This window comes from Amblyomma maculatum, chromosome 1 (genome assembly GCF_055883805.1).
Source record: "Amblyomma maculatum isolate TAMU_Amacu chromosome 1, ASM5588380v1, whole genome shotgun sequence".
NCBI classification, from domain to species: domain Eukaryota; kingdom Metazoa; phylum Arthropoda; class Arachnida; order Ixodida; family Ixodidae; genus Amblyomma; species Amblyomma maculatum.
Window position 1 is genome coordinate 184061370 of NC_139344.1, and position 25165 is coordinate 184086534.

A 25165-nucleotide genomic window follows, 5' to 3' on the forward strand; every position below is an offset into this window, starting at 1 on the left:
TACTGTGATATGAAGATGTATATTATTGGCCTTATGACAGGGCTTGAACAGGAGTAGCCAGCTAATAATTATAATAAAATGAATAATTTAATTCATGATTTAATAAATGATTAATAATTATTTAAAAATAAATGACTTTCTAGGTTTGATTTTTTTTAGAAATGAGTCCTGGTTAATGTGCAATGAGTTCTAGTTATTGCGCAATTAATGTGTCACCTGCCCCAACTATTTATGAGTAATACCATGAAAACCTATGTATAATATAATATAGACCTGCATTTAATACGAGGTGTAATTTTGGAATAGCAAATGTGGAAAGTGTTGATCTGCTTGTAATATGAGTGAAAAAATGACTGAAAGCATTTTACACCACATTTCATGGTTGCCCTATGAAGCATACGCACTCTGCGCTTGTGTGTTCAATGCTACCAGTCGCCATAAAGAATATGCACTTCCATGTGGTTGGTTTTTGCTTCCCTTCTTGTGCCTTCATGCTTGATTAGAGAATTTTATGCTGTCAAGAGCAGCTCACGTTCGTTCCAGCAGTTGCGGAAGCCACATAAAGAGGCAAGATCGCTTCCAGCTCGTGTACAAGACGCAAGGGCTGCTGGCTAGCATGCATCGCGCTCGCACTGCACTTGGGCCTCTAATTATTGCGTTTGGTATTCCGCATTTCTTGAAAGCATGACTGATTAGATCCCTGCGAATGCTGGTCAAACGCCCACAATCTGAATGTTGGGTGCGGCAAGCATGGCTGGAGAGGCCCGTTCCAGCCCAGTGGTAGTAGCTGTAGGCTTTCCCTACCTCATTCAGTCAAGCAGCACTCTGCATGGTGCCGGTGGTTTTGACAGCTATGTTTGCCTTCCTTTTAAACATCTGAGTGCTGCTCTCGCAGTTCCGACAATGGTGGTCACTAAATCATACGAGGTGCACTTGTCTTGCTTCTGGTCATGTGCACGTCCCTAGGTCAGTGTGGTGAAATCGTATCTAAAACAAAATCATAGAAACAATCAACCAACTCCACCACTTGATTGCGCCTCCTCTCACTGGAAGCCTGATGTTGGTAGCGCTGAATACTAATGAGTCCAGAACTGTGAATTTAGAAAGGAAATTGTTCGAATCTGCATATAATGCAATGTGGAAATCTTGCATGCTAAAGTTAGCAAAAAAAAAATTGTATTATATGGGGGTTTTTGCTGTGTTTGTGAATGCAGCTTTCACGTGGTGCAGCCATGTATCAGCACCACTTGGCACAGACTTAAATGAGCATTAGAACACTAAAGAACAGATTGAAGCATCCTTAGCATGTGCTGAAACAGCATTGTAACATACTGCTGATACAGTAGAACCTCACTAATTCAGATTTGAAGTGAGTGGAAAATGCGCATATTATTCTAATGTTGAATTTTTGAATGGCCCCCTCAAAACTCATCATCTGTTCACAAAACCTGGGAATTCTCATCTCCTTTGAGGTGAAATTTTCACTGCAATTATTTTTTACAGTTTCATCAGTTGCTTCTAATTTGTGTACACTAAAAGCAGGAGTTTTTGAGGATAGTAAGGGTCTCCGTGGCTTCTTTCATTGTGTGACACGGTAGTACTGGAACTACTTTGCATGAGGTGTAGCACGTGGGCAAGCTCATAGCTTAAACAACGCCGAGTTCTGGCATGCTGTTAGAAAGGAAATACCACGTGGACAGAATTGAAGGAAGCAAGATTTGGTGCCACAGAAGCAATATACCTAAAAAAGAAAATAAGATACGAGAGGTAAGGCAATCATTGTTATTCTAAATGGCATGCAGCTATAGGCTCATCTGGCCGGTTTATATGCACAGCTGACAGCCATTGTGGCAGAGCTTTGAAAACCAAACTGCGCGCCTGTCCATCTATCAGTGGAGGCCTGCTTACTGTTAATACAGCTACAGTTGTGTACACGTCAGAGCACCATAGGAAACATTGTAATGTGAGGTCTGAATATGAATATTTGAGCAAACTAGTTCACACAATGTGACTTCAGGAGCCCATCCAAATTAAATGATGCCAGCCCCAGGGTGCCCAAATAAATAAGCTTCTGACACCGTAAACTTACATGGGCATTTGGCTGGACTCTGAAGAGTCCTCATAAAAAGGGGTTGAATTTGAGGTTTTACTGTAATTTTCAGTTGGGGTTTGCATGCATCAACAGAAGCAAAGTGGGTGTTGTGTGTTGCTGGCAGAAACTGATATGCAATGGAGTATTTGAGCATTAAACAGCATTATTGCGTGCCACAAAGTAGAGTGCAAGAGGAAGTATATATAATAAAAATAATAATGGCACTGGTTGAAAGATATTGGTCTGCTTCTATTTGTTGAGCCTCTAAGTGTCTCTGTGCTTTTAGGTTTATTCTTCAACTGTAGAACTTGTAGCAATCCTACAACAATGGAGTTCTACTGCAAATCATTCACGATATAATATTCTCTTTCCTTGTGTAGAAGCTGCATGAAACAAGGGTAGAGTGAAGCTTATAAAATCCCTCTTAAAGTTTATTTTTCCCTGTATTTTCTATGAGTGCCTTGGGTTCGCTTCAAAAAGTTTTCATATTAGGCTTTGATGTTTTCGTGATGTTGCTGTCTTAATTTGAGACTAAATTCATCAGCGCAGTACACTTTTACCTGTTATGCCTGATTCATGCCAAAAGTAAGTACTGTTTTTGTGTGTCTTTTTATTACAGAGAAGCCTGCTCTGGACTTTCTTTTGTTCTATGTTTCCAGGGAGGCTTCTCAGGTCATCGTTAACTTTACCCGACAGATCTCAGTGAGTATGCTATGGTGCATTCTATTTAGCGGCTAGCTAACTTATGTGTGTGTATATATATATATATATATATATATATATATATATATATATATATATATATATACAGTCGAGCCTCATTATAACGAAATAGTTTGGGGTGCGAAAATTTGATCGCTATATCCGATATTCCTTTTAAAAGTACATGCACAAATTCGTGCAAACAAGCCTGCTAATAAAACAACTCAAAATGCGGACTAATGTGGATAACACAAAAGTACGAAGATGCATAGTGTTTTTAATTAAAAGCTTGGTATGAACATGAAATCTCTCCTTTCGTTCTGTGTTGAAGAGCAAAAATGAACACTCAAGTAGGGGTGTGGCCTCCCTGCACAGACATATTTATTTATTTAACAAACGGCGCAATCTTGGCTATGTCACCGACATCTGCATTGTTTAGACCTCGCTCTTCTCTTTCCGGTTCTCCCTCATGGTCAATACTTGCATCATTTGCGGGATTCAGCTGATCTATGATTTCTTGGTCGGTCCGGTCGGGCAGCATGGTGCCACACTCAGGTTGTCATCTGCAGTGATAAAGTCCTCAATCGTAACATTAGGAAGTGCCAGCTGACGCGGTGACGAGGCTAACACTCTTCCAATCATTCTTCACGGTGGCTTTGGAGTGGATGTCTTCAATCGGCACTTCAGTCTTGTGCTTGCGTTCAAGATTGTCGACACGTTAGATACAACAACAAAGCTCACAGCAGCATGCACTTTTTGCACCTGCTCTGGACCGTCTTCAGTGACTTCCATCACAAGCAAAATTGCTTTGTCAGCATTGCCATTTTGCGCGACAGTGTCAACAGACTTGCGATGTGCAGTGTGCACGCACGGATCAGGCGGTCAGACTGACAAAAGCACGTTGGGGGCACGCTGCATGACGAGCCAGTGGTGATCGCTAGCCGGTCACATGCCTGTCAGCTGTTAGTGCTAGTTTTTGTTGCTGCCCCTAGATGGCGTGGCATGAAAAGGCATTTCTGCGCTGGGCAATGCAAAAAAACTGCTTCTTATAAGCCATCGAGCATAAAATTTTGAATTTTTTGTTTCGTTATACAGACAGACATTCCATAGAAATAAAGCATAAACCAACCTAGCTTTGATTTCACTTTGTCTTGTTCGATAATTCGCTGTATCCATGTTCGTTATAATAAGGTTTCGAGTGTATATGGCCTGGTAACAGTCTTGTATATACAGTCGAACCTTGATATAACGAAGTACAACTTGCTCCAAAAATTTTGTAAAATCGCAAATTTTGTTACGTTGAGGTCTTTGTGTTTTAGCTGTCCAAATAAAGTAACAGGATTGTGGAACACGGATAGTTGTTGGGAACTTGTAAATTACGAATTCAGAAAGTAAGCAAGAAACTTCGACAATAACAGCGCTAACAAGAGCACTGGATGTTCTTTCCTATATCAGGAGCATAATCAATCATAGCAAACGGACGTGAACGCAATATTTTTCTCCTTATGCTCATAGCAAAGAACAAAAGCAGTGCCTAGTACTCAAAGCTGCCACCAGATGTTGCCGCTGGTATCATCAGCATCATCCAATGTTTGCAGATGGGGACTAGTCTCTAGATCAGCTATAATCTAGTGTCTTTAACTGGGATGCTGTCGAATGTTCGCACCGCCTACGCCTTGGCGGCTACCTTGGATGCGGCAGTCTTTTGCTCAGGCCTCGCGTACGCATATTTCCGGCTAATGCTTTCCCATTCCTACTGGCCAGTGACATCATGGCGTTACTTATCCTAAAATTTCTGCACCGTAGGTTTTATATGCGCACAACAAATGGCACGGTGGTACGCTCCTATTATCATTTTGTTTTGCTCGCAGATTCCAGACAGCCGGCGAAATTGGCACGTAAAAGGGCAACAACAGAATGCGGTCTGTCTCGGCGAAAGTTCTAATTTTCATCCAATTGTCAAGGTGGCTCTTGCAAGATGCATGCAGTGCTTGAGGACTTTGTTAAATCTAAAGTGTGGCATAAAATTACTTCGTTAAATCATGAAAAAAAATCTGGCAATGAAAATTTGAATTGTGTGTCACTTATCCAGTTTGTTTGCACTGACATTGGGGATATTAAAGAATGCAAGTGTTCTGGCAGCACTGGTAGTGACTATTATGCCATTATGAAAGGCACAGTTGCATTTTTGCTGCTGGTTGCTGTGTGTGTTGAGGTTGAACAGGGGCCGCCTTAAAAGGATTTTTTTAACTCTCCACCATGCAACAACTGCCTTCAGTGTCATTTCTAAAATGGACAGCAGACATCAGTGTGCTTCCCAAGCTAACTGATGCAGCACTAGTCAAATTTTGCACGCATAGTGATCTGTCTGGCAGGCAGCAGCGGAAGGCCTACTGCTTCGCCATTAAAGCGTACGCTGAGCTTTCGTCTGTGTCAATGTGCCTGCCAGAGTCATCCGGGTGGATATATTTTACCAGTGCAACAAAGTGTTGTAATCGAGGAGCCCTGAGTGACATAAAATCCTTATTTGATCCTTTTGCAGTCCAAGCACAAGGCCACAGTAATCAGTCTTTCTGCTTTGAACTTCATAGGGCTGCAAAACATGGTTACTGCGGAGACGACTTACAATGTAGCTGTATATAGTGCAGGATCGGTTATAATGCAGTTTATGCCGGCCACCGGTCTACTTCCCATAGGACTACGGTTGCGTCAAACGAAGTACCGATTATAGTGTGGTTTTGAAATGTGCTCAGTGACAGTGTGGAACGGCAAGTGTACTTCCTTGTGTGGTACTGCACATTGCACCGCGTGTTCAATGCACGACATGAGGGCATGCAGCTCATCAGTAAAGTTTTTACCACCACTACCACCTCCGCGTGTGCGCCATTCGTTTCCTCTCCTTCAGTCTCCACGCCTTGCGCCTCTCTTGGAAAAGATTGTGCAATAGCTACTGTTTTTCCATCTGTCGTTCTTTCGCTTTTCTACTTTTCATGCATCTGGGTCGCGCCAAATTTTCTCGCCATGCCTTTCCTCACATATCGCTCTTAATTGTCCCCCAATCTTTGGTTGGTTTGGTTTATGGGCTTTAAAATCGGCTCAGGCTATAAGAAGTGGCGTAATGTAGATCTCCGGAAATTTTGACCACCTGGGGTTTTTTAACATGCATTGACGTCGCACTGCATACAGGCACCTTGCTATTCTTTTCACCTGCATTAAAAATCTAATTTTTAGTACATGTTTGAAATACTGAATGCTCTATAAGCACTACGAATAGAAGCACGCAGTGACGCACTCAATGAATGCTCGCGCTGTCGAATATGAAGATCGCACTTTACTTGTTTTCATATAGCATTCTTGTATAATTAATCTTGTTCTTTTTGGAATGAAAGTTAATTGCGTGCTGGAGGCATTTTTCTGTGGCAGTGGTATCTGTTGCAGATTCGCATAGGAATCTGCAATAGGAGGGACAGAGTGCGCATGAGAGAGACTGAGCGCCATGTTGCCACATTGACATCCGTAAGAATAGTCTGGTATTAAATATAGTCAGAGGCGGCCTTGGTGTTTGCCCTTCTTCTTCTATAGTATCTATCTACTGAAAAGCCTTGGAAAGGAAGAGACACATGTTCTCCATCCTTTGAAATATTCCACACTGAATTGTTCATGAGGCAACGGAACGCTTAGGCTCTGGAAAGGTAGGCTAGATTAGAAGCTAGGCTGGGAAGCTAGCTTTTAAGAAGCTTGTCTCATCTATTTCGGTTCACGTGCCATGTTTGGACTTGAATTTTATGAGAATATAGGCTATACTAGCACACAACTGGCTGTGCAAACGCAGTGTTCAGTGCCGATGAAGCCAAACCAATGCACGCAATGCACGCATGAATAGCTGGAGCGCAAACACATGTGCAATGATGTTAAGAAAATTTATAACAAGCTTTAGTGCTTTATTTTTCTTTGTATCTGGATTTACTAAGGAAAGTTTGGGAAGCTAATAGCACCTTTAAGAGAACGATAAAAGTGAATGCTAGCTCGCATTTTTTTATTTATAGCAGGTGTGATCTTTCCTTGAAAAGTGAGAGCTTTCCTTTTGAAACGGAAGATGTCCTTGCGAAGCTGGAATTTATGCTCAGTTCAAAATGAAGCTACGGTGGCCTTCATTTAAATTATTACGAAGTAAACTCATGCACAAGTAGGGCAATAGCCAAGGTTTCGACTTCTTCGCCTGCGAGTTGGAAAAACATTCAAGCTATAAATGCGGTGCTTCGGTAAAATCAATAGGTCAATTCTGAACCCACAAAAATGCTTTTTGGCGAGCAACAGTTCATATTTAATTTAATGGGCAGCTTTCACTTTTTGAAGAACCTTATCTTGTTCACCTCTCATCTCACCCCCTCATAGCAGGCTGCAGGCAAGGAGATCAGCATTCCTGAACGGAAGCCTACTGAATCAAATCTTTTTACTTTTTTGTACAAAGGCATCCACTGAGAGATTGCATGTGCCAGGTGCCGCTCCTCTCCTACTCCCCGCTCAAACTGAAAGGCGTGTATGCGCGCGAGCTACTGATGCTACCGCCGATGTCTGGCCGGCAGCGCACACCACGCTCCTCCCCAGTCAAAGCCCCAGTAGTCTCGACGGCTCGCCACCAGGGGAGGTGTGGCGCTGGCATCGCGCAGCAAAACTTGAGCTTAGGTTTCCTATTCGCATTTATTTTTACGTGGAGCATGAAATTACTGACAAAAACCTATTCCTACCTTGTTCCCCAGCTCATCCTTGGTGCACAAATAAGGGCACACAGCAGTGGCCTTGTTTACAGGAGGGAGAGCTGGGACCATTAGAGAAGCAGCATGGAGCCGCCACTGAGTTTGTCTTCGGCATCGCTGACAACATGGCACATACTAGTCCGTGCTTTGTTTTTTTAGATGGGGGTCCTCTTTGAATATCCCTTATTGCTTTCTTAGGGTGAGCAGTGGGCAGTTTCCAGTAACTTCAAAGTATGGTGGAAGCTCTGGTGCATTGCATTACATCTGAAACTACAGAACATTTGGCTGGAGGACAGGATAGGGTGCCGTTTCATCACATTCAATTGCCATGTGCTTCTAAGTGCTGTCTTTGCGACTGTGCCTTTACACATTTGCTGCTTGGAGTTGTGCGCACACCGCACTGCCATCCCACTAAAAGCTATATACAAAATGCAATGGGGTCTTCTTGTAAGCGTCGGCTTATATTTGGAGTCAACTTCATTGGCCATTATTGTCAGAAAGTTGAGGGCTCAACTTATATTCAGAGCCAATTTATATGCGTCAATATGCTGTAGTCATCAGGACATTGTGTGTGCTTTCTTTTAGGAAAGTACAGTAGAACCCCTTTGTAGTAAAGTCACAGGGACAGGCAAGCATTTTTACTATATCAGGCTCTTTACTATATCAGTTGTTGGTGACGACATGGTCCTAAAGATGCTGTCTCATAATTAAATGGCTACTTACTGAACACGTCTTGTTGCTTAATGAAAAAATCACTCTAATATACCTTCCATCTCTCTCTTATCATCTGTTTGTGCCAATACGACCGAGTTTGATTTCATGTGAAAACCAAAGCCTTGCATGAATGCGGTGTCATCTTGCACTGTTTCTGTCTTTTAAAAGGCAATAGATGAGAAATGCGCGCGGCAGTCAAACGCTGCAAAACCGCACACGCCGCGCCTCCAGTTCTTCGTTCTGCGCAGTGCTGTGAATGTTTGATTGTTTCTTCGCTTCCCTAATTCTCGCTGCACTTTTACTCTCCTTTACTTTCTGAATGGACCGTGCTGCTTTCTTTCCATGTTTGTAGACAGCATTGTTTTTTTTCCTACACGCTGCATGCTTTTCCTGACTGCTCCAAGGCCTACTTAAAGTTGGCTCCTTCTGGGTGCAGTTATATTTTGTCTCACAAGATGTTTGCAGCACTGTGAAAGGCAGGGAAGCCCTAGCCCATTCAGGACCTCGTGCATTATAATTGGTAATTGGGCTCCTACTGTCACCCCTACCAATTCGGAGGGTGAGAGATGTGCAGGAGCACAATTTCCTATTGTAGTGCGCATGATCGTGGTTGGGCAAGGTCGCCCCTACCTTTCGCAGTGCTGCAAACAGCTTGCGAGACCAGCCTGATGCTAAATTCATATAATAATAATAATAATAATAATAATAAAAAAAACAAAAAACACTCCCTGTTATATATATATATTTTTTTTAAGGAAAAGTTTTCCTCGCGATTCTAGGTAGCGCGTGTGTGGTGATTTTATTTTGTGGGAAGTCGTCACCGCGGCCAGGTACACTTTATTATAACCTGTTTTTACCAAAAATGTCTTTACTATAAAAGAGGAAAAATGTGCAGTCGTCTATGGAAGATGAACTGAGACTTCAGTTCCATTTTTTTATATCAGAGTTTACTATACCGTAGCGAGGTTCTGCTGAATGTTATATATATGTTTGATGTGGCTTTGTTCTACCCTTTTTCTATGCCGTGGTTTGTGAAATTAACCAATGAAGGCCTCCTTTTTTAACTCTTGACAGATGCATCAGTATAGGCACCCGAGTTCAGGAAGCCCTCTTGCTCTGAACCTCATTTATTTGACTCTCCCTTTCCTGACGCTCACATTATTATTTTCTTTTTCACTCCTGCTCTTTGAATTTCCCTTCCTCCCTGCCATCATCGTTTTTACAACACTGAGTACTGGATCACTATAAATGCAATGTAGGCATCCCTAAGGCAAGCCCTTGTATTAAAAGCAGGTAGTACTTGCATAGTTGACAAAAATGCAAAAATGTTCTTTTAATGAGCCCTAGACTCGCATGTACTTGTCCTCTGCAACTTGCCGTGTTAGCCATTTGATTTAAAGCTGTTCCTTGGCATTTGGTAATGCTTGTATTCTTATTGGAGCAGTTTTTTTATTTGATGCCTTTTCAATTAACTTGTGGAGAACCCTTCTGCATTACAGTAGACTCTCATTCATTCAAAGTTTGAAGGACCATAGGTTCTTGTTTGATATACCAGAAATTCATCTTAATTTGATTCAAGCCCAAGTGTGGTTTTCTTTATGGACATATTTGGGCATACAGTTACAGTAAAACCTCGTTACAAGAGACACTCAAGGGACCCGAAAAGCATGTCTCTTGTAAGCAAGGTCTCTTGTAACCAAAAATTATAAAAGCACTGTGTTGATCAGTTTACTGCACATCAGAATATAAATGCATTCACACGCATTAACAGGAAATTGTTCAGGAAAGCTGAAAGAAGTTATTCATACTAGTATGTATTTTTGTGAGTGCAGAGTGTATTCCTTCCCAAATTCTAGAGGTAAAGCACTTCACGTTGCAAGCCTTCCTATTGCTCTAATACCTTTGAGGCACTCTTACATGCTCGTCATCCTCAGATGCTTACAGGCTCGTCACCCTCAGATGATTCACGAAGAGAAAGACATCAGGAGTCTAAGCTTTCATCTTGTGATCAAATTTTAACAGTGAGGAGTTAAAAATGCTGAATGTCATTCATGCATTTTGATTTGCTTCGTATGTAACAGTAATGCGATGCCATTTTGACTTTCCAATCATGGGGAAGCACTCCTCAGTTCCTGACATACACAACAAAAAGGACACTGACATGTAACAGAAAGATTAAGGGAATCTGAAGTGCATCATGTATGAGTTGGTACGTTCCAGATGCATTGCATGAGCACACCTGGGTTGTGTCTCTTCTAAATAGTGAAGAATTTACTCCACGAACCTGAAAAAGTTGTCCTTAGTAACTGAGTGTCTCTTGTAACCATGTCTCTTGTATGCAAGGTTGTTAACATGGCAGACATAGGAAAACCAACCAAACCATTTTCAAATGTCTCTTATAACCGAGTGTCTCTTGTAACAGTGTCTCTTGTAACGAGATTTGTTGTATTTTGATATATTTTTCTATGCAGTCGTTGTTACAAATTGTCACATGAAATACTGTATTTATTCGCATAATGAACTCACTTTCATATGGAACCCGCCTTCCACTTTTGCCCCTGAGAACTTGAAAAAAAAAAATACACATAGTTGTTAGTGCGTCCCTCCATTTCATGCCGTCACAGTCCACAGTGTATTCCTTGGCAGGATGCCAAGATGCTGTAGCGAGAACATCACGGTGTGTCCCTTGGCGTTAGCTCTATGCTCTGTTTCATACATCAAGTGCAACGCTGCCAAAGCTAGAGCTCTTGTTTGCACTTCCCGCATCCGCTTTAAAAAATAGTGCCTACGCTTGACGAGAGGAAATAATAGTTGCTTTATCTGCAAGCCTAATGCACCTATATTTGCCATCAACTCCACAAAAAGCCCCCTTTTTTTACGAAGAAAAGATTGGATTCGGTGAATTTGTATGTTTTTGTTTGTTGTTTTTGTTCGTGTCATGTTTTCGCTGCCTCGCAACCCTGCCAGCTGTGCCCTCCGCGCTGCGCAATGCAGCGACCTCGACTGCCGCTTTGGAGCAGGTTTTTTCTATAAGATCCGCACTGTGAAGATGTCCAGGATCGCGACGCAAGTTATTGCAAACGTGTATGCTCGGAATAGAGCCTGTTTTCGCAGAAACCACTCGGCCACGAAACGAGTGCATAGTGATACGCCTCCTTTTTTTTTTTTCTTGCGGTCTACTAGGTGCACTCAACTCTGGCAGCTCACCACAAGTTGCTATTTCGTCATGAGCTTTCAGAGACTAAGAGTAGGTCATATTCTATGCAGTTTTATTCTTTTATTTTCTGCTTCAAGGGCTTCCTCATGGTCGCTAACCGATCTTTCGAATGAGACCAGTATAATGCCGGCGGAGTGCATATTTCTCGAACTGTGGGCGATCAAAGTTCGGCCTGATTTCACCTCAATTTAAAGAGCCAAGTGTACAGATTCGTGATGTTATAACATACAAATTAAGCGGTATTTTTTCACCAGAATCTGTAGATAACTATGGAAGCATTTCAGGATCGTGAAAATGAAAACATCAAAATTCCATTTTTTTTTTACTGATTTTCAGCCGCTAAGAGTTGTATCCTTTTGGATGTGACATGACGAAAAATGATGTGGCACTTTTGTTTGTCACATCATTTTTCGTCATGTCACATCCAAAAGGATACAACTCTTAGCGGCTGAAAATCAGTAAAAAAAAAATGGAATTTTGATGTTTTCATTTTCACGATCCTGAAATGCTTCCATAGTTATGTGGCACTTTTGTTTGTGCCCCGCCGGGGTGGTGCAGTGGTAAGACGCCCGACTACTGTGCCGGAGTTCCAGGGATCGAATCCCGGCCTCGGCGGCTGCGTTTCGATGGAGGCGAAACGAAGTGGCGTTCGTGTGCTGTGCGATGTCAGCGCACGTTAAAGATCCCCAGGTGGTCGAAATTACTCCGTAGCCCTCCACTACAGCCCCCCTTTCTCTCTATCCACTTTCAATCCCACCTTTATCCCTTCCCTTACGGCGCGGTTCAGGTGTCCACAGAGCAAGTGTGACAGATACTGCGCCTTTCCCTTCCTATGAACCAACCAACCAACTTTTGTTTGTTCATTGTCTGCCAAGTAGCACTAGAGGCACCTGTTTCACACCATATGTTGTGCTGATTTATACCGCCCCTCTCCTCTGTTTCTCACTGCAAGGGGTCCCTCATCACTTCATCACTTCTACCGGTCCGCAAGGGGTCCCCGACACATTCATGGCTGAGAACCACTGCCTTAGTGGACTAGGATAAGTCAGACTCGTCATAAGCCAACTTTCATTTCTGGCTCCTGATGAGCCCAAATTGTTATGTATTTTGTGGCACTCTGTTTCCAGTTTGGAGTAAGTAGGGCCCACCCTGCAAAAATTTTTGTTCAGCTTACAGGTGGTGTTATGGGTCCTGAAAGTGGTCTTAGTGTAAAGTTATGGTCTTAGTGTAAAGTTAATTTTAAGAAATGCTCCTTGGGGGTTGAAGTGCATTGAAAATATACCCAGCCAGTCAAAATTTTGAAATTTATTTGGGTTGTGGCAAGTCTGCTGTATATGAATTTTTTTGTTAATTTACATAATTTCCCTTTCCAGCTAGCTGATACAGAGATTATCATGACCATGAATGGAGCATTGCTTTCTATCTCCTGGAAAGCACCGTGCCAGTCACTGTGCTCGCCACTTTGGGTAAGCACACTTTCATCATTTTATTACACTTTGAGAAAGTTAACCAACTTTGGTATGCATGTATAGTTAACCTCAGGGATGCTAGAATGTAAATCAATTAGTATATCGTACTTCATTTCATTCCCAGTATGATCGCCTATTTGCAATGTGTTCTTCTACCTGCCTTAGCAGCTGTTGTTCATCTGCTGAACACTGCAGGGTCGAATCTTAGCTGTGATAGCTATATTTGAAATGATACAAACTGCAAAAATGTTTGTGTGTGTTGCAATGGTAAGATTTAAATTTATCTACAACTCTCCACTATGGTGTCTGCCCCTTGTAGTTTATAGATGCTGAACTTCGAATACATTATATTGTACTGTACCATACCCAAAGTTTTGATCTATGCCAATAGAGTGTTTTAGGGACTTCTTTGAAGGTGAAAAGCATCGTTGTCATGGCTAAACGCTATCAGTATTGATCTGCTGCCTAAAGACAGTGTTTCTGCGGTATATGTAATGCAAACAAAAATGTGGCCATGGGCCTGGCTGTGCTCCAAATGTGCTTTCTGAATTGTTGTACCAGTTTTCACATCGTTGTCGTTGACCCGAATTGGATGCACACTTGAGGACAGGGGTGTTGGGTGGGGCTTTATTATTAGCTTCACTGGGCATTTACAAAATACAGTTGAGCCTCATTTTAATGAAGTCATATATGGCGTCAATATTCTTCCTTTATATCCAATATTCACCTTAAAAATATGCCCACAAATTCCTGCAAACAGATGTGCTAATACATCCCAGCAAAAGACACAATATGGACCACACAAAGGTGTGAAAATGCTTCATGTTCAGCTTACGACATGACGGGCCCCAAGTACCCATGCTTAGCCGTTCATGGCATTGCTGTGTCCAGGGAAGAGGAGATTTTGGTGGTTGGGCCAATGCTCTGGGTTTGCACTTTTAAGGCTGGCCCCTTGGCAGAGCCAACACACCATTTTGACCCTAACTTTATGTAAACAGCACCTCCAGGCTGGCCCACCCAGGAAAAATTGGCAGTCGACTTTTCCTGTCTTTTCCTCTGTCTTTCACTCTCCTGTTTTTTCCCTCAACTGTCCTGTCTTCTCCTTCCTTCTTTCGTTTTTTCCTTCCAGGTAGCAAAGGGTCAGTTTTGTGCAGTGAACCACCCTGAGTTCCGCCATATTTGGTTATACAGTCGAACCCGGATATATCGAACCCGGATATATCGAATTTTGGTTATATCGAACTCAAGGAATATCCCCTTGAAAATCGCATGTAAATGTATAGGAAAGCCGCGTCATATATCGAGCTCAATTTCACCGGTCGCTCGATATATCGAACTCTGCACCACGCACTAGAAAGTGTGCCTTCCCCAAAGACTATCGCATCACCCTCAGCCGTTTGCTGCGTGACATTTTCAAGCCACGCGTGGAAGGAATGAGAGGGGACAGTTCGGCTAGGGCAGCACCACACCCATTTCCCAAAGGCGCGCGCATCTGTGGTTATCGTTTTCCGCGCGCCAGCATGTGACGTTTGCAAGCCATGTGCGTGAATGAACCAGAGAGAACCGGTGGGAACGAGAGGGGAAAAGCGCGATAGAGCGGAGCGCAAAGGTGTGCCCATTCTTTTGCCGAGCTATCTCTCTCTTTCCTCTTTCTCGGCCTTCGTTCGCAGTAGCACGCGCTACGCATGCACCAATCCAGCTCAGTCCGTTTTCAGACGTCAGACGCTTTCTCCAGTGTGTGTTGCGAACCCTTTGCGCGCGGCGGCTGACGTGGCTATGGCGCCTGCGGAATTTAAGAAGCGGCAGATCTATTTTTTAAATTTTTTTGTGAGAGTCGTTTGTTCTTATCATTGTGCTGGTTGTGCTGTACGCGCAGCGTAGCATAAGATATGGCGTTACGAAGCGGCGTTTTATTTATTAATTTTTTGCGGGAGCCGTTTATCCTTGCATGTATGAATCAATGAAAGCACGTGGTCAGCTGCGATCATGACTACGGCTTTTAGCATTTCTCGCTTCAAACAGCATTTGCAGCTACTTTATCACGCTTTCAAGTGATTTTGTGGCAGTAGACTACGCCCACTCCAAGCACAGCGTGATAAATCGAACCAGACTTGTGCAATCAAGCCATCACGGGCAGTCTGCCAAGTTCGCTCCCCGCCGCAGCAGGAGCTATCAAAAGAGAAACGCGCCGCGACGTTATCGCTGCGCAGCATCTTGGCACGCTGCCAAGAAATGAGCTGTGTATGAGACCACTGAAACGGAGTGCGACATGCAAGCCGTAATGCTGGCGATTTCCGCCGCAGCGACACAGAAACCTTGTTTTGAGCTGCCGCGGTGGCTCGTACGGCAGAGGGACGCAGTTCCAATAAGTTGGAAATTTTTTGCTCTGTCGCTGCCGCTCGTCGCTGAGATCGCTTAATCGCTTGCATGGGAGCGAGCTGGCCTTAACGCTTTCTTTTTTTCAAATTCTCGAGTGCAAAAGTGGACGGTGGGTTCATTATGCGAGTGAGTTGATTACGCGACAAATACAGTATTGTTTTTTCGCATTGTAAGTGCCGTCCCAAGCCGATTTCTGTATATCGAATTATCGATATATCAAACTATTTCGTGATCCTCTTCGAGTTCGATATATCCGGGTTCGACTGTAATTAAAACGTACAGCTGGCAGGGATAGGACAGCTTTTAAGTAGACCTCTCCTTGTTTGCAAACAATGTGACGTCAGGGAGGCACGTGACCACCCGGCTTGGTGGGCAAAAGCGCTCCTTTCAGCCGAGTATCCCCGCTGCAAGGAGCGGCGGGAAGCTGCCCGCTGCTGTGCAATTTTTGCTTCAAATCTTGCGATAGCCATATTCGCAGCCGGCATAATATGCGGCACTTCTTAGTACCCGCACCTATTAGCAATTTTCGCCTTGAAAAAGATGACAGTCTCGGCAAGCATGCATGCAATTATTTTTGTTCAATGAACTGGCACGGCCGCTTGCGGACGACCTGACGTCCTACAAACTCACAGGGCGTGAGCATGCTGAAAAACGCGTCAATACAGGCATATTACAAGCATCATTTTCTATTCTTTTTTTTTTAATCTTTACATAATCGACTGTGAGCCCCACGAAGTGTAGGCAGTTATGAGTGAAAACAACAGCGCACGCACGAGCTTCGTGCTTGGCTGGTGATTTCCATTCCAAGTACAGACATTTTTAGTTTTTGTTATGTTCGGCCAGACAAAGAAAAAAATTTATTTCCGCCTAGTCGTGTAGTACTGTCACCAAAACTGTGTTACAAGGAACCTAGAAATAACACGCGAATGAGTCCTGTGGTACGGAAAGTAACAAAGCGCGATTTGTACCACAAATTACAATTGAACAAATTGAACAACAATTACAATTGAACAAATTACAATTGAAATAAATAAATAATTTATTATTATTATTATATTATTATTATTCATGCAAGTCGCACAAATATTCATAAGGGCGCTTGAATGATTTCAGTAAAAACACTTTTCGCTTGGGACGCGATAGCTTTTGAACGAGCTATATAACGATTCCGTCAAGGGTTGCTGTTGTACTTCTGCGATCTTGCCGCTGGCATGAACTTGGGAACCGTTTGGTGAGACAGCTAGCTTCTTCAACATGGCCTGCTGAACTTGAATAAATTCAATGCTGAGCAAGAATCTCTAAAATCGCTGCAATTGATCGCATGCCACCCGGGCCTTTTAGAGTGTGATTGGCCAGCATTCAGCCCGATTCGTTTGGAAGGGCAATAAAGCAAACTAATAAGTGCTTGTTCTTTTTCCCAGAATTACGCGAACACACTTGTATACCAGAAAAATGTCCTTACGGTCGAGAACAATGTCGAGACCTGCCGGCGCACGACGTTTGTCGCTTGGCTCTTTGTACAGCTGAAAAACATATTTGGACCGCGTATAGAACGGAAGAAATATGTAGTTGGTCATCTGCGATCGAATATCGCATCACACCATGTGGGATCTTGACGGCGTTGCGAAAAACACCGCAAGTTGTCACCATACGAGACTAAATCCTCCGCACCATGCCACGAGCAACGGAATGTTTTGCCCACCAAGGGGCGGTAGCCTCCTTCGCCCCTCCTCCGAAACGTCATTTGTGACGTAGGCCGGGAGAGGTCCGTTCTTGTCCCATCATCCCCTTATTGGGCTTCATGGTGGACGGCTGGCACCGTGGCCCAGCATGCCTTTTTTATGGCTTCCTCCTCAAAACCAAATGATCACCTTAACAAAACAAGACTGGAGTGAGGCAGCATTTTAAATTTTTATATAGAAACCCAGAAATGTTCTCAAATGTTCACATCATTCACTCTGAGAAACTAGAAAAACCAGCCTGGACAATATCTTTGTACCTTGTGTCTAAAGCTCTCACACAAGCCCTGGGACCAGATACAATGTATCTAAATTGGCCAATAGGGACCTCTACTGGAAGGTTAAGACAGACTCAATGTTATAAAGCTGCAGTTTGTTGGGGCGTCTCCATTACATGTCTGCACATAGATCCCTGAATACTGTCCGTGAAGTAATATCTGAAAACGACTTCATGAACCTCACAGAGGAAGAAATCCTAGAGGGACTTGAAGACCAAAATGTGACGAATGTTTACAGAAGTGAAGTAAGGAAAGACACAAAGAAATACCTACAAAACACTGTGTCCTAACTTTTGCCACCTCCACTTTTCTCAAATCAGTTGAAGTGGGTTTCATCAAAGCAAGCGTTCAACACTATGTTCTCAACTCCAGATGCTGCTTCAAGTGCCAACATTTTGGCTATGGTTCGCAGAGTTGCCATGGCCATCAAACGTGCAGGATGGGCTGCAAAAGAGCGCCTGTCTGACAATTGTGCCGCTGTGTCATATTGTGTGAACAGAGAAAGGGACCACTCCACATAATTGAGATTGTTTCAGTCCTGGAAGGATAAAAAAGAAATATAAACGTTGCAAACAAAACACAACATAGTTTGAAGGAAGCATGGAGACGATTCTATCAAAGTAAGAACACCTTCATATTCTCAACAAAAGAAAATTGTGCCAATGTTGTGCATGCGGGTGGCACACCACACTTGGATAGAGCCTCTTCAGAGCAAAGCCTGGGGCAGGACTATCTGCACCCCAGACAGGGACAGCGAAAGCTACCCTGTCATCTATGAATCAGGACCCACTGACCCCTCAGTGGTAGCCCTCGAGGCTTCCTCCACATAGGAGAAGCCTGAAATGTCTGCGAACCTCCAGCACCTCTGAACGGGCAGTCCGAATTAACGGGCTTTTCTTGTACACAGACTTCTGTGGCATAGCGTAGTTGGAATTATCCAAAAATTTGAATTATCGAGGTTTGAATTGACCTTACACGAATAATACAAAAAGTAATGGAGCATTTTATATGAATGGTCCTAAAACTGCTTCTTATGGTGGAGGGCTGTGATAGAAGACAAATGGGAAAAAACAATTAGGGTACCTACATAGTACCCAGAAATGCGGTGCAATGAACACAATCACGTGAATAGAAAACACAACACAGACGCCCCTCAAGGTTACCTACAATTTTTACTGCCGAATCTTATGCTATCTTCTTAGTTGTAGAAAAAGTAATGAAGCGCAACAGACAGCTGATGAATGTGCTGCGGCTGCCCAAAATGCTAAATTAGAAAAAGTAAAAATGCCTCATAAAGGTGTCATAAAATTTATACAACAAAATGGCAGGATTCATGGGACAAGGAAGTAAACAACAGACTAGATTTAGTGAAGCCAGTCACTATCTCGTTGATACGTTTTTCTTTAGAATAGCGCGAAAAAATGTATTATCTGGGAAAATGTATGATCCAAACTGCCAGATTTTGAAAAATTTAACTGCTGAAGGATGTACAAAGCCATTTAGAATCGAGACTTTCACTGCATAAAAGTGTAGATTAACATTCATAGACATCAAGTATTCACAGCTCTTCTTTTTAGCTTTTGCAGAACTCAGTCTATATTTACATTGTCCTAAGCGCAAAAAAGATTTAGTAAAATATCCATTTCATAGAAGGCAATGATGAGCTGAGATCGCTTCCTTGGTTGTTTCTGGATGCTTCGTCCCCTTAACCATGATACAGTCAAACCTCGTTATAACGAAGTCTCATTTTGCGCGGAAATTCGTTCGTTATATCCGATATTCGCTGTAAAAGTACACACAAATTTTTACTAAAAAAAAAAAATCTGTTCATAAACCCAAGTTAAGGCTACTCTAAAATGGAAAGCACAGAGCTGAAAAAACATTTTTTTTTTCTTTAAAGCGTGGTATAAGCATGCGAAACCTTACCTTTCATTTTGCACTGCCAAGCAAAAATGAGCACACAAATCGGGATTTAGGCCACGCAGAACTGATTTATTTAAAAAACGACGTAATCTTCATTTGGCGGCACTTCACACTATTCGATAGAATAAATTTCTCAACGAAATCGACACTGTGCAGCGCTTTCCCAATGTCAGCTGATTTGGCCACAGGTAGGTTCTCAAGGTACCTTCTCAATTTCCTCGCCATATCGGCGGCCTCGGTGCTGCTGAGAGCTCGCTCTTCGCCTTCTTCTTCACTCTCATCGCTGCTCGTAGCATCATCTGTAGGAAGCAGCTGATCGACAATTTCTTGGTCGGTCAATTCGGGCGCCACAGCCAAGTTGTCATCGGCAGCAATAAAGTCCTCGAACGTAACATTCGGAACCGCCAGTTGACGCCATGTCGTCTCGTCGAAATTGTCCGCTTCACCTTTAGAATCGTGGGCGTCGTTGGGCTCAGTCTCGCTGGTGGATGGGGCTAGGCCAGCATCAACAAAGCAATTTCTTATTGTCGACTGTGCCACTTCGTTCCGTGCACCGTACAGCATGTCCAGCGTAGTTTTGAGGTTTATGGCCGTTGATATGCCCCTGTCTATGTCAAATACGAGCTGCGTAACCAATCGCTTTCGGTAGCAGCATTTTAGTGAGCGAATGATGCCCCTGTCTAATGGCTGCAGCACTGAGGTCGAGTTTGGCGGCAAAAAAACTAGGCGGACCGCTTCAAGTGGTACAGACACCTTATGGGCAGAGCAGTTGTCCAATATAAGGAGCACTTTCCTGCGCTGCTCTGCCATGTCTTTGTCGAAGGCCTTCAGCCATGCTTCAAAGAGTGACGACGTCATCCACGCCTTTTTGTTCGAGCGATAGTCTGCTTGGACATTCCGGGCGTTGCGCAGGCACCTGGGGCGAGCAGATTTACCAATAACAGTTAGCCGCCTTTTATCTGACCCATCCATGTTGACACAAACAACAACGGTGACGCGGTCTTTGCTTTTCTTGTCTCCTCGGCACAGTTCGTTCTTCGCAACGAGTGACCTTTCCGGGAGCAGCTTAAAAAAAAGCGCAGTCTCGTCCACGTTGACATCACGCATCTCGTAGCCATCCAGTTGCATGCGGAAGCTTTCTGCCCACTTCTCGCAGTTCTCTACATCGACGGCTGCTTCTTCGCCCGACAAGGTGTGGCAAACAATCTGGTGGCGGTCTTTAAATCGCTGCAGCCAGCCACTGCTTGCATAGAAGTCATTGTGGCCTAAGATGCAAGCGAGACTTCTTGCCTTTGAAGCACGGCACCAGACACAGGCAGGTTGCGCGCTCTAATGTCCTTGAACCACGCGAACAAGGCATCTTCAACATCCTGGTGGTGACAATACCTGACATGCTTCCTGTCGTTCTTCACGGCGCCTGCAGAGTGCACGTTTTCTATCTTCTGCCTTGCACTCAGTATGGTTGACAGAGTGCTAGGCGCAACGCCGAAGTCTGCGGCAATCTCTTTCTTTTTGCGCCCGCTGTCGACCACCCTGAATATTTTTATCTTTGTTTCAAGAGAAACTGCTTTGAGTTTCGGCGCCGCCATGCTGCAAGACGACGGCACGACCTCGAGGAAAGTGAGCACACGCGCGGGTCGGCAAAAAGTAGGGGTAGGGGCACGCGGGCAGTGGTTCGATCATGTCCAGGCCACATGCCAGGCAGCCATTGATGCTAGATTCACTCGCGGTCCCTAGATGGCGTGGCGTGCGAAAGCGCGGGTGATTCAAACACATTTTAGGTGGAGGCGACGCGGGCGGGGGTTAGATCACGTGCCGGTCACATGCCAGGCAGCCGTTGATGCTAGATTTATTCGCGGTCCCTAGATGGCGTGGCGTGCGAAAGCGCGGGTGATTCAAACATATTTTAGGTGGAGGTGATTGATAAAACCGAAATTTAGCGTTTTGAAAAAATTTTTTTTTTGCTTCTTTGCGGATTTTGAGTCGTGTGAATACGAAATATGCTTCATTATAACCGATTTAGTGTCAAATTTTCAGTTTTTCATTTCGTTATACAGATAGAACTCCCATAGAAATAAAGCACAGCCAATCAAACTTTGCTTTTACTTCGTTATATCCGATAATTCACTGTATCCGTGTTCGTTATAACGAGGTTCGACTGTATATGGAGAAGCCACCGCGATGGCTTACAGTTGCTTCGTTTTTGGTCATGCTACGTCCCCCATGCCCGACCGGCTCGTAGTTGTCAAATGGTTCACCTTTGTGTTCCTAAAGCACCGCAAAGAAGCCACTGCGTTTCTCCTAATGAAGTCGTTTCTGCGGAAACAGGCGCCTCGTATGTTGGCTCGTTGGCTTTCATTGATGCTTCGCCCCTTTGTACTTAGGCACTGCAGGAATGCGACGGGGGTGGATGAGCACCGCTGATCAGATTTTCATTGTCACAAGCTCTCGTTAGCCCATGTTCAGTGAATCGCCATGCTTGTTATACGACCACAATTTGTCGAAATTTTGAACATAGTAACCGGGAAATCATGTTATCCGGGAACATATTAACCGGGAGAAATATAGTGTAACTTTATGGGAGATGTTTTACTGCCCACTATTTTGAGCGTATGATATGGGAAATCGTGTGAACCGGGGACATATCAATGAGATTCTGCTGTAGTCACCAAGAACATTTAATTTAAACAATTTTATGCTGCCTTCATATCTGTCACATTTACTTAGCACACAACATTATTCTTGTAAAACAAGATGTGCCTACGTGCAACCTCGTGCCATAAAACACACAACACGCCCAGGATTTGCTCCACTACACGGGAACTGCTAGGAAACAAACTGTGAGGCAGACTAACAGATAATGCCCAGAGCCCATCAGGCTAAGACTGCTGAATATGAAATAATTACAATACAAGTTTAGTTTTGCTGAGGTAAGGATAGGTCGCCTAGCACAGCCTATCCTTTGCCTTTAGTGTAGAATGCGGTAGCGTTAAGGTGGCGGTTCCACGGTCGCCATCTTGGAAGTAGTTCAGATTCTGCCACCAGGCTACGCCACTAATCCATGACTGAGGAATTGAGTACCCAGCCACCCAGCCCTCTTGACTTGCGCTGCCTGAAGGCTTTTCTTGTGTTGCTGCGCGGACTTTGAAAAGTTTTTGCGGCTCCACATCAGTGTCCAGGCAGAGAAGGGGAGGACTTTTGTCCCCATCCTGCGCAGCATGGGCTGCCCCATTGAACTCCCCTCTTCACCCCACCGCACCACTACTTCGAACAATACGCGCCCCGAAAATGGGACAAGAGCCTTCCCTCTCTTGCCTATACTTTGCCTCACAAGATTTTTGCAGCACAGCGAAAGGCAGAGGCACCCCAGCTGGTCCAACCAGGATCACGCGTACAGTAGGCAATTGTGCTCCTAAGCGCCTCTCCCCCCCCCCCCCCCCCCAAATTGGCGGGGGCGACAGTAGGAGCACAATTCTCTATTATAGTGCGCACAGGCTAGAGGCACTTAGGAGCACAATTGAAAGGGCTCCTCTGCCTTTCGCAGTGCTGCAGATATCTTGTGAGACGAAGTATAGTTTCCGCTGTAGAGTCACGAACCCGATTGCTCCTACCCGCCGAGCGTGAGGGGGTTGGACTGGACTGCAGTAGGCTAGCCTGACTGAACACAAATAAAACAGGGTGTCAACATGATTGCACAGTGCAATCTTAGTACGAGTGAAAAGGAAAAGCGAATGGCATTATTTCTGCACACTTCGTCAATGAACCGTTAGTTGAAGTCGGCGCCTGTCTTGTGTTCTTTTGATCCTCGTCTTTTGGGCTGTGCAATCGAGTGATCATTAGCGAGCTTTAGAATACGGCGACCCTATCCGTAAGTGGGATAGAGTAATAGCGGAGCGTGCGCACTATAATAGAGAATTGTGCTCCTACTGTCACCCGCGCTATTACCCTGTCCCCCTAAGCGGTAGGGGTACCATATTCTAAACCTCCCTATTGTTGATGCCATAGATATAGTAGGGATCGGAACACTCCTTGACTGGAGTGGAAGCTGCCAGCTCTTGCGGTCAACAGAAATTTGCTTTATCAAACGTGATTACAAATATGATAATGTAGCTATAATTAGCTGAACTTCACTCAACAGTCGCCCTTGTTTATTTTTTGTTCGTGCTTGTCCAGTCTTGGAAACTAGAGCTGGTAAGTTACGATGGGCAAATAAGTGAATGATTGCCCATTTTTTCCTTTTGATATGAATCGATATTTCGAAATAGATGTGAAATCCACCAAGAGGCTATGTATCGCGCAGGAGGCCGGCATGTGTTCATGTTCTCTTCGGCACTGAGGAGGCGCGTTCACACTAAACTATGTGGGAAATGGGGGAAGGGGAGAGGGGGTTGTAAAGGAAGGTTGCCAGAAGAAAGGACCTAACGGGGACAGTTTTGTAGGCGCTTATGGCGGCCACTTCCCCACTCCCAATTGGATGCTCCACAGAGTCCTTATTTTATTTATTCGCTCGCGCGCGCGCGTGTGTGCGTGTGCGTGTGCGTGTGCGTGTGTGTGTGTGTGTGTGTGTGTGTGTGTGTGTGTGTGTGTGTGTGTGTGTGTGTGTGTGTGTGTGTGTGTGTGTGTGTGTATGCGCACGCAATTAAAGGAACACAGTATTTTCAGGCAATTAGAATAAAATTTTAATAATCAATCTCCTAGAAACATTTTTCTCCTGCAGAATTTCACTCGACACTGAAATCTGATGTGAAAAGTAGCATGCATGGAAGACGCTGACCTGTCCTGCTGCAGCTTCCCGTGATGATGCATGCACTTTCTGAACCAATATATTGGGTGGACTACTGTTCATTATTAGCTTGGAGCCTGACTTTATTGTACTCATTTCACAGGGCACACACACGTATGCAACAAGTATACTTTAGTATTGAGCCCGCCTTTCGGCTTCATGTGTTGGTAGTAAATAATTTCGTGATGTGTATGGAAAAATACACAAATTATAGCACAAGCCAAATCTGACAGAACGCAATCTGATCGGTGCATCTAATCGTTTGGCATTATAGCAAAAATGAACGCCGAACCAGCTTCCCTGCCGAATGCATCAACGGTTTACCGTAGACGCCGTAATGCTTCGGACAATCCGCGGTATATCCCCCTTCACGAAGCGGAATTAGCTAGGAAGAGGACGGGACATCATGCACGTATAAAATAAATAAAATAAGCGCAAATAAAAGCATCAAACGGGAAACTGATTCAGTGTTTTCTCTCATAAAAAAATATACATATAGGGCCACTTACTTGTACATTCACACATTTGCAACATAATAATCAGAGCCCAATTTTTACTCCATGCAAGAGCGCCCATGCTTACCAAATGTTTGCCTGCAAATGCCAAACGATTAGACGCACCGATCAGATTGCGTTCTGTCAGATTTGGCTTGTGCTATAATTTGTGTATTTTTCCATACCAATGCAGTACAGTGGTTTTGCTTCATGTGGTCAAACGGAAGTACGTTCTTTGTATGCTTCGAAATTCTCACATGCTTCTGTCACTTTTGCTAACATGATCGGGCACCTTTCAGAGCACAGGAAGTCGAGTTTCTTCAAAACAAGGTTCAAATATAAAGTCAACAAATTGGGCGTTGAGATGGCGGGTGAGTGGACGCCTGGGCGACACGGTATCTACCTTACTCGAGATAAGGGCCCCATTCTTTTGGAAATGCTCTGCCTGCCGACGGGCTTTTAGAGCGTTAGCTCTGTTGCTCACTTGCGCGAGTGGCGCGTTTTTCTAAGAATCGTAAACAGTGCCATCACCATAGCAACATCGCCGCCTTCGCTGTGCCCGGGCAAACTAGACCGAACGCTCCACGCCCCCGGCCACAGCGCAGTAGCGGGCGATGC

At 44.1% G+C, this 25165-nt stretch overlaps 1 protein-coding gene across 4 annotated transcripts in view; it reads left to right on the top strand.

The window, feature by feature from the left end:
• Window positions 1-25165, top strand: part of LOC146205092 (geranylgeranyl transferase type-2 subunit alpha-like) — an 83657-nt gene that overhangs the window by 28256 nt on the left and 30236 nt on the right. For all 4 annotated transcript variants that reach the window (XM_084589783.1, XM_084589779.1, XM_084589780.1 and 1 more), the window contains exons 7-8: window positions 2712-2794; window positions 12856-12948. In XM_084589783.1, the coding sequence (XP_084445909.1) occupies window positions 2712-2794; window positions 12856-12948 (176 nt within the window). The remainder of the gene's footprint in view (window positions 1-2711; window positions 2795-12855; window positions 12949-25165) is intronic.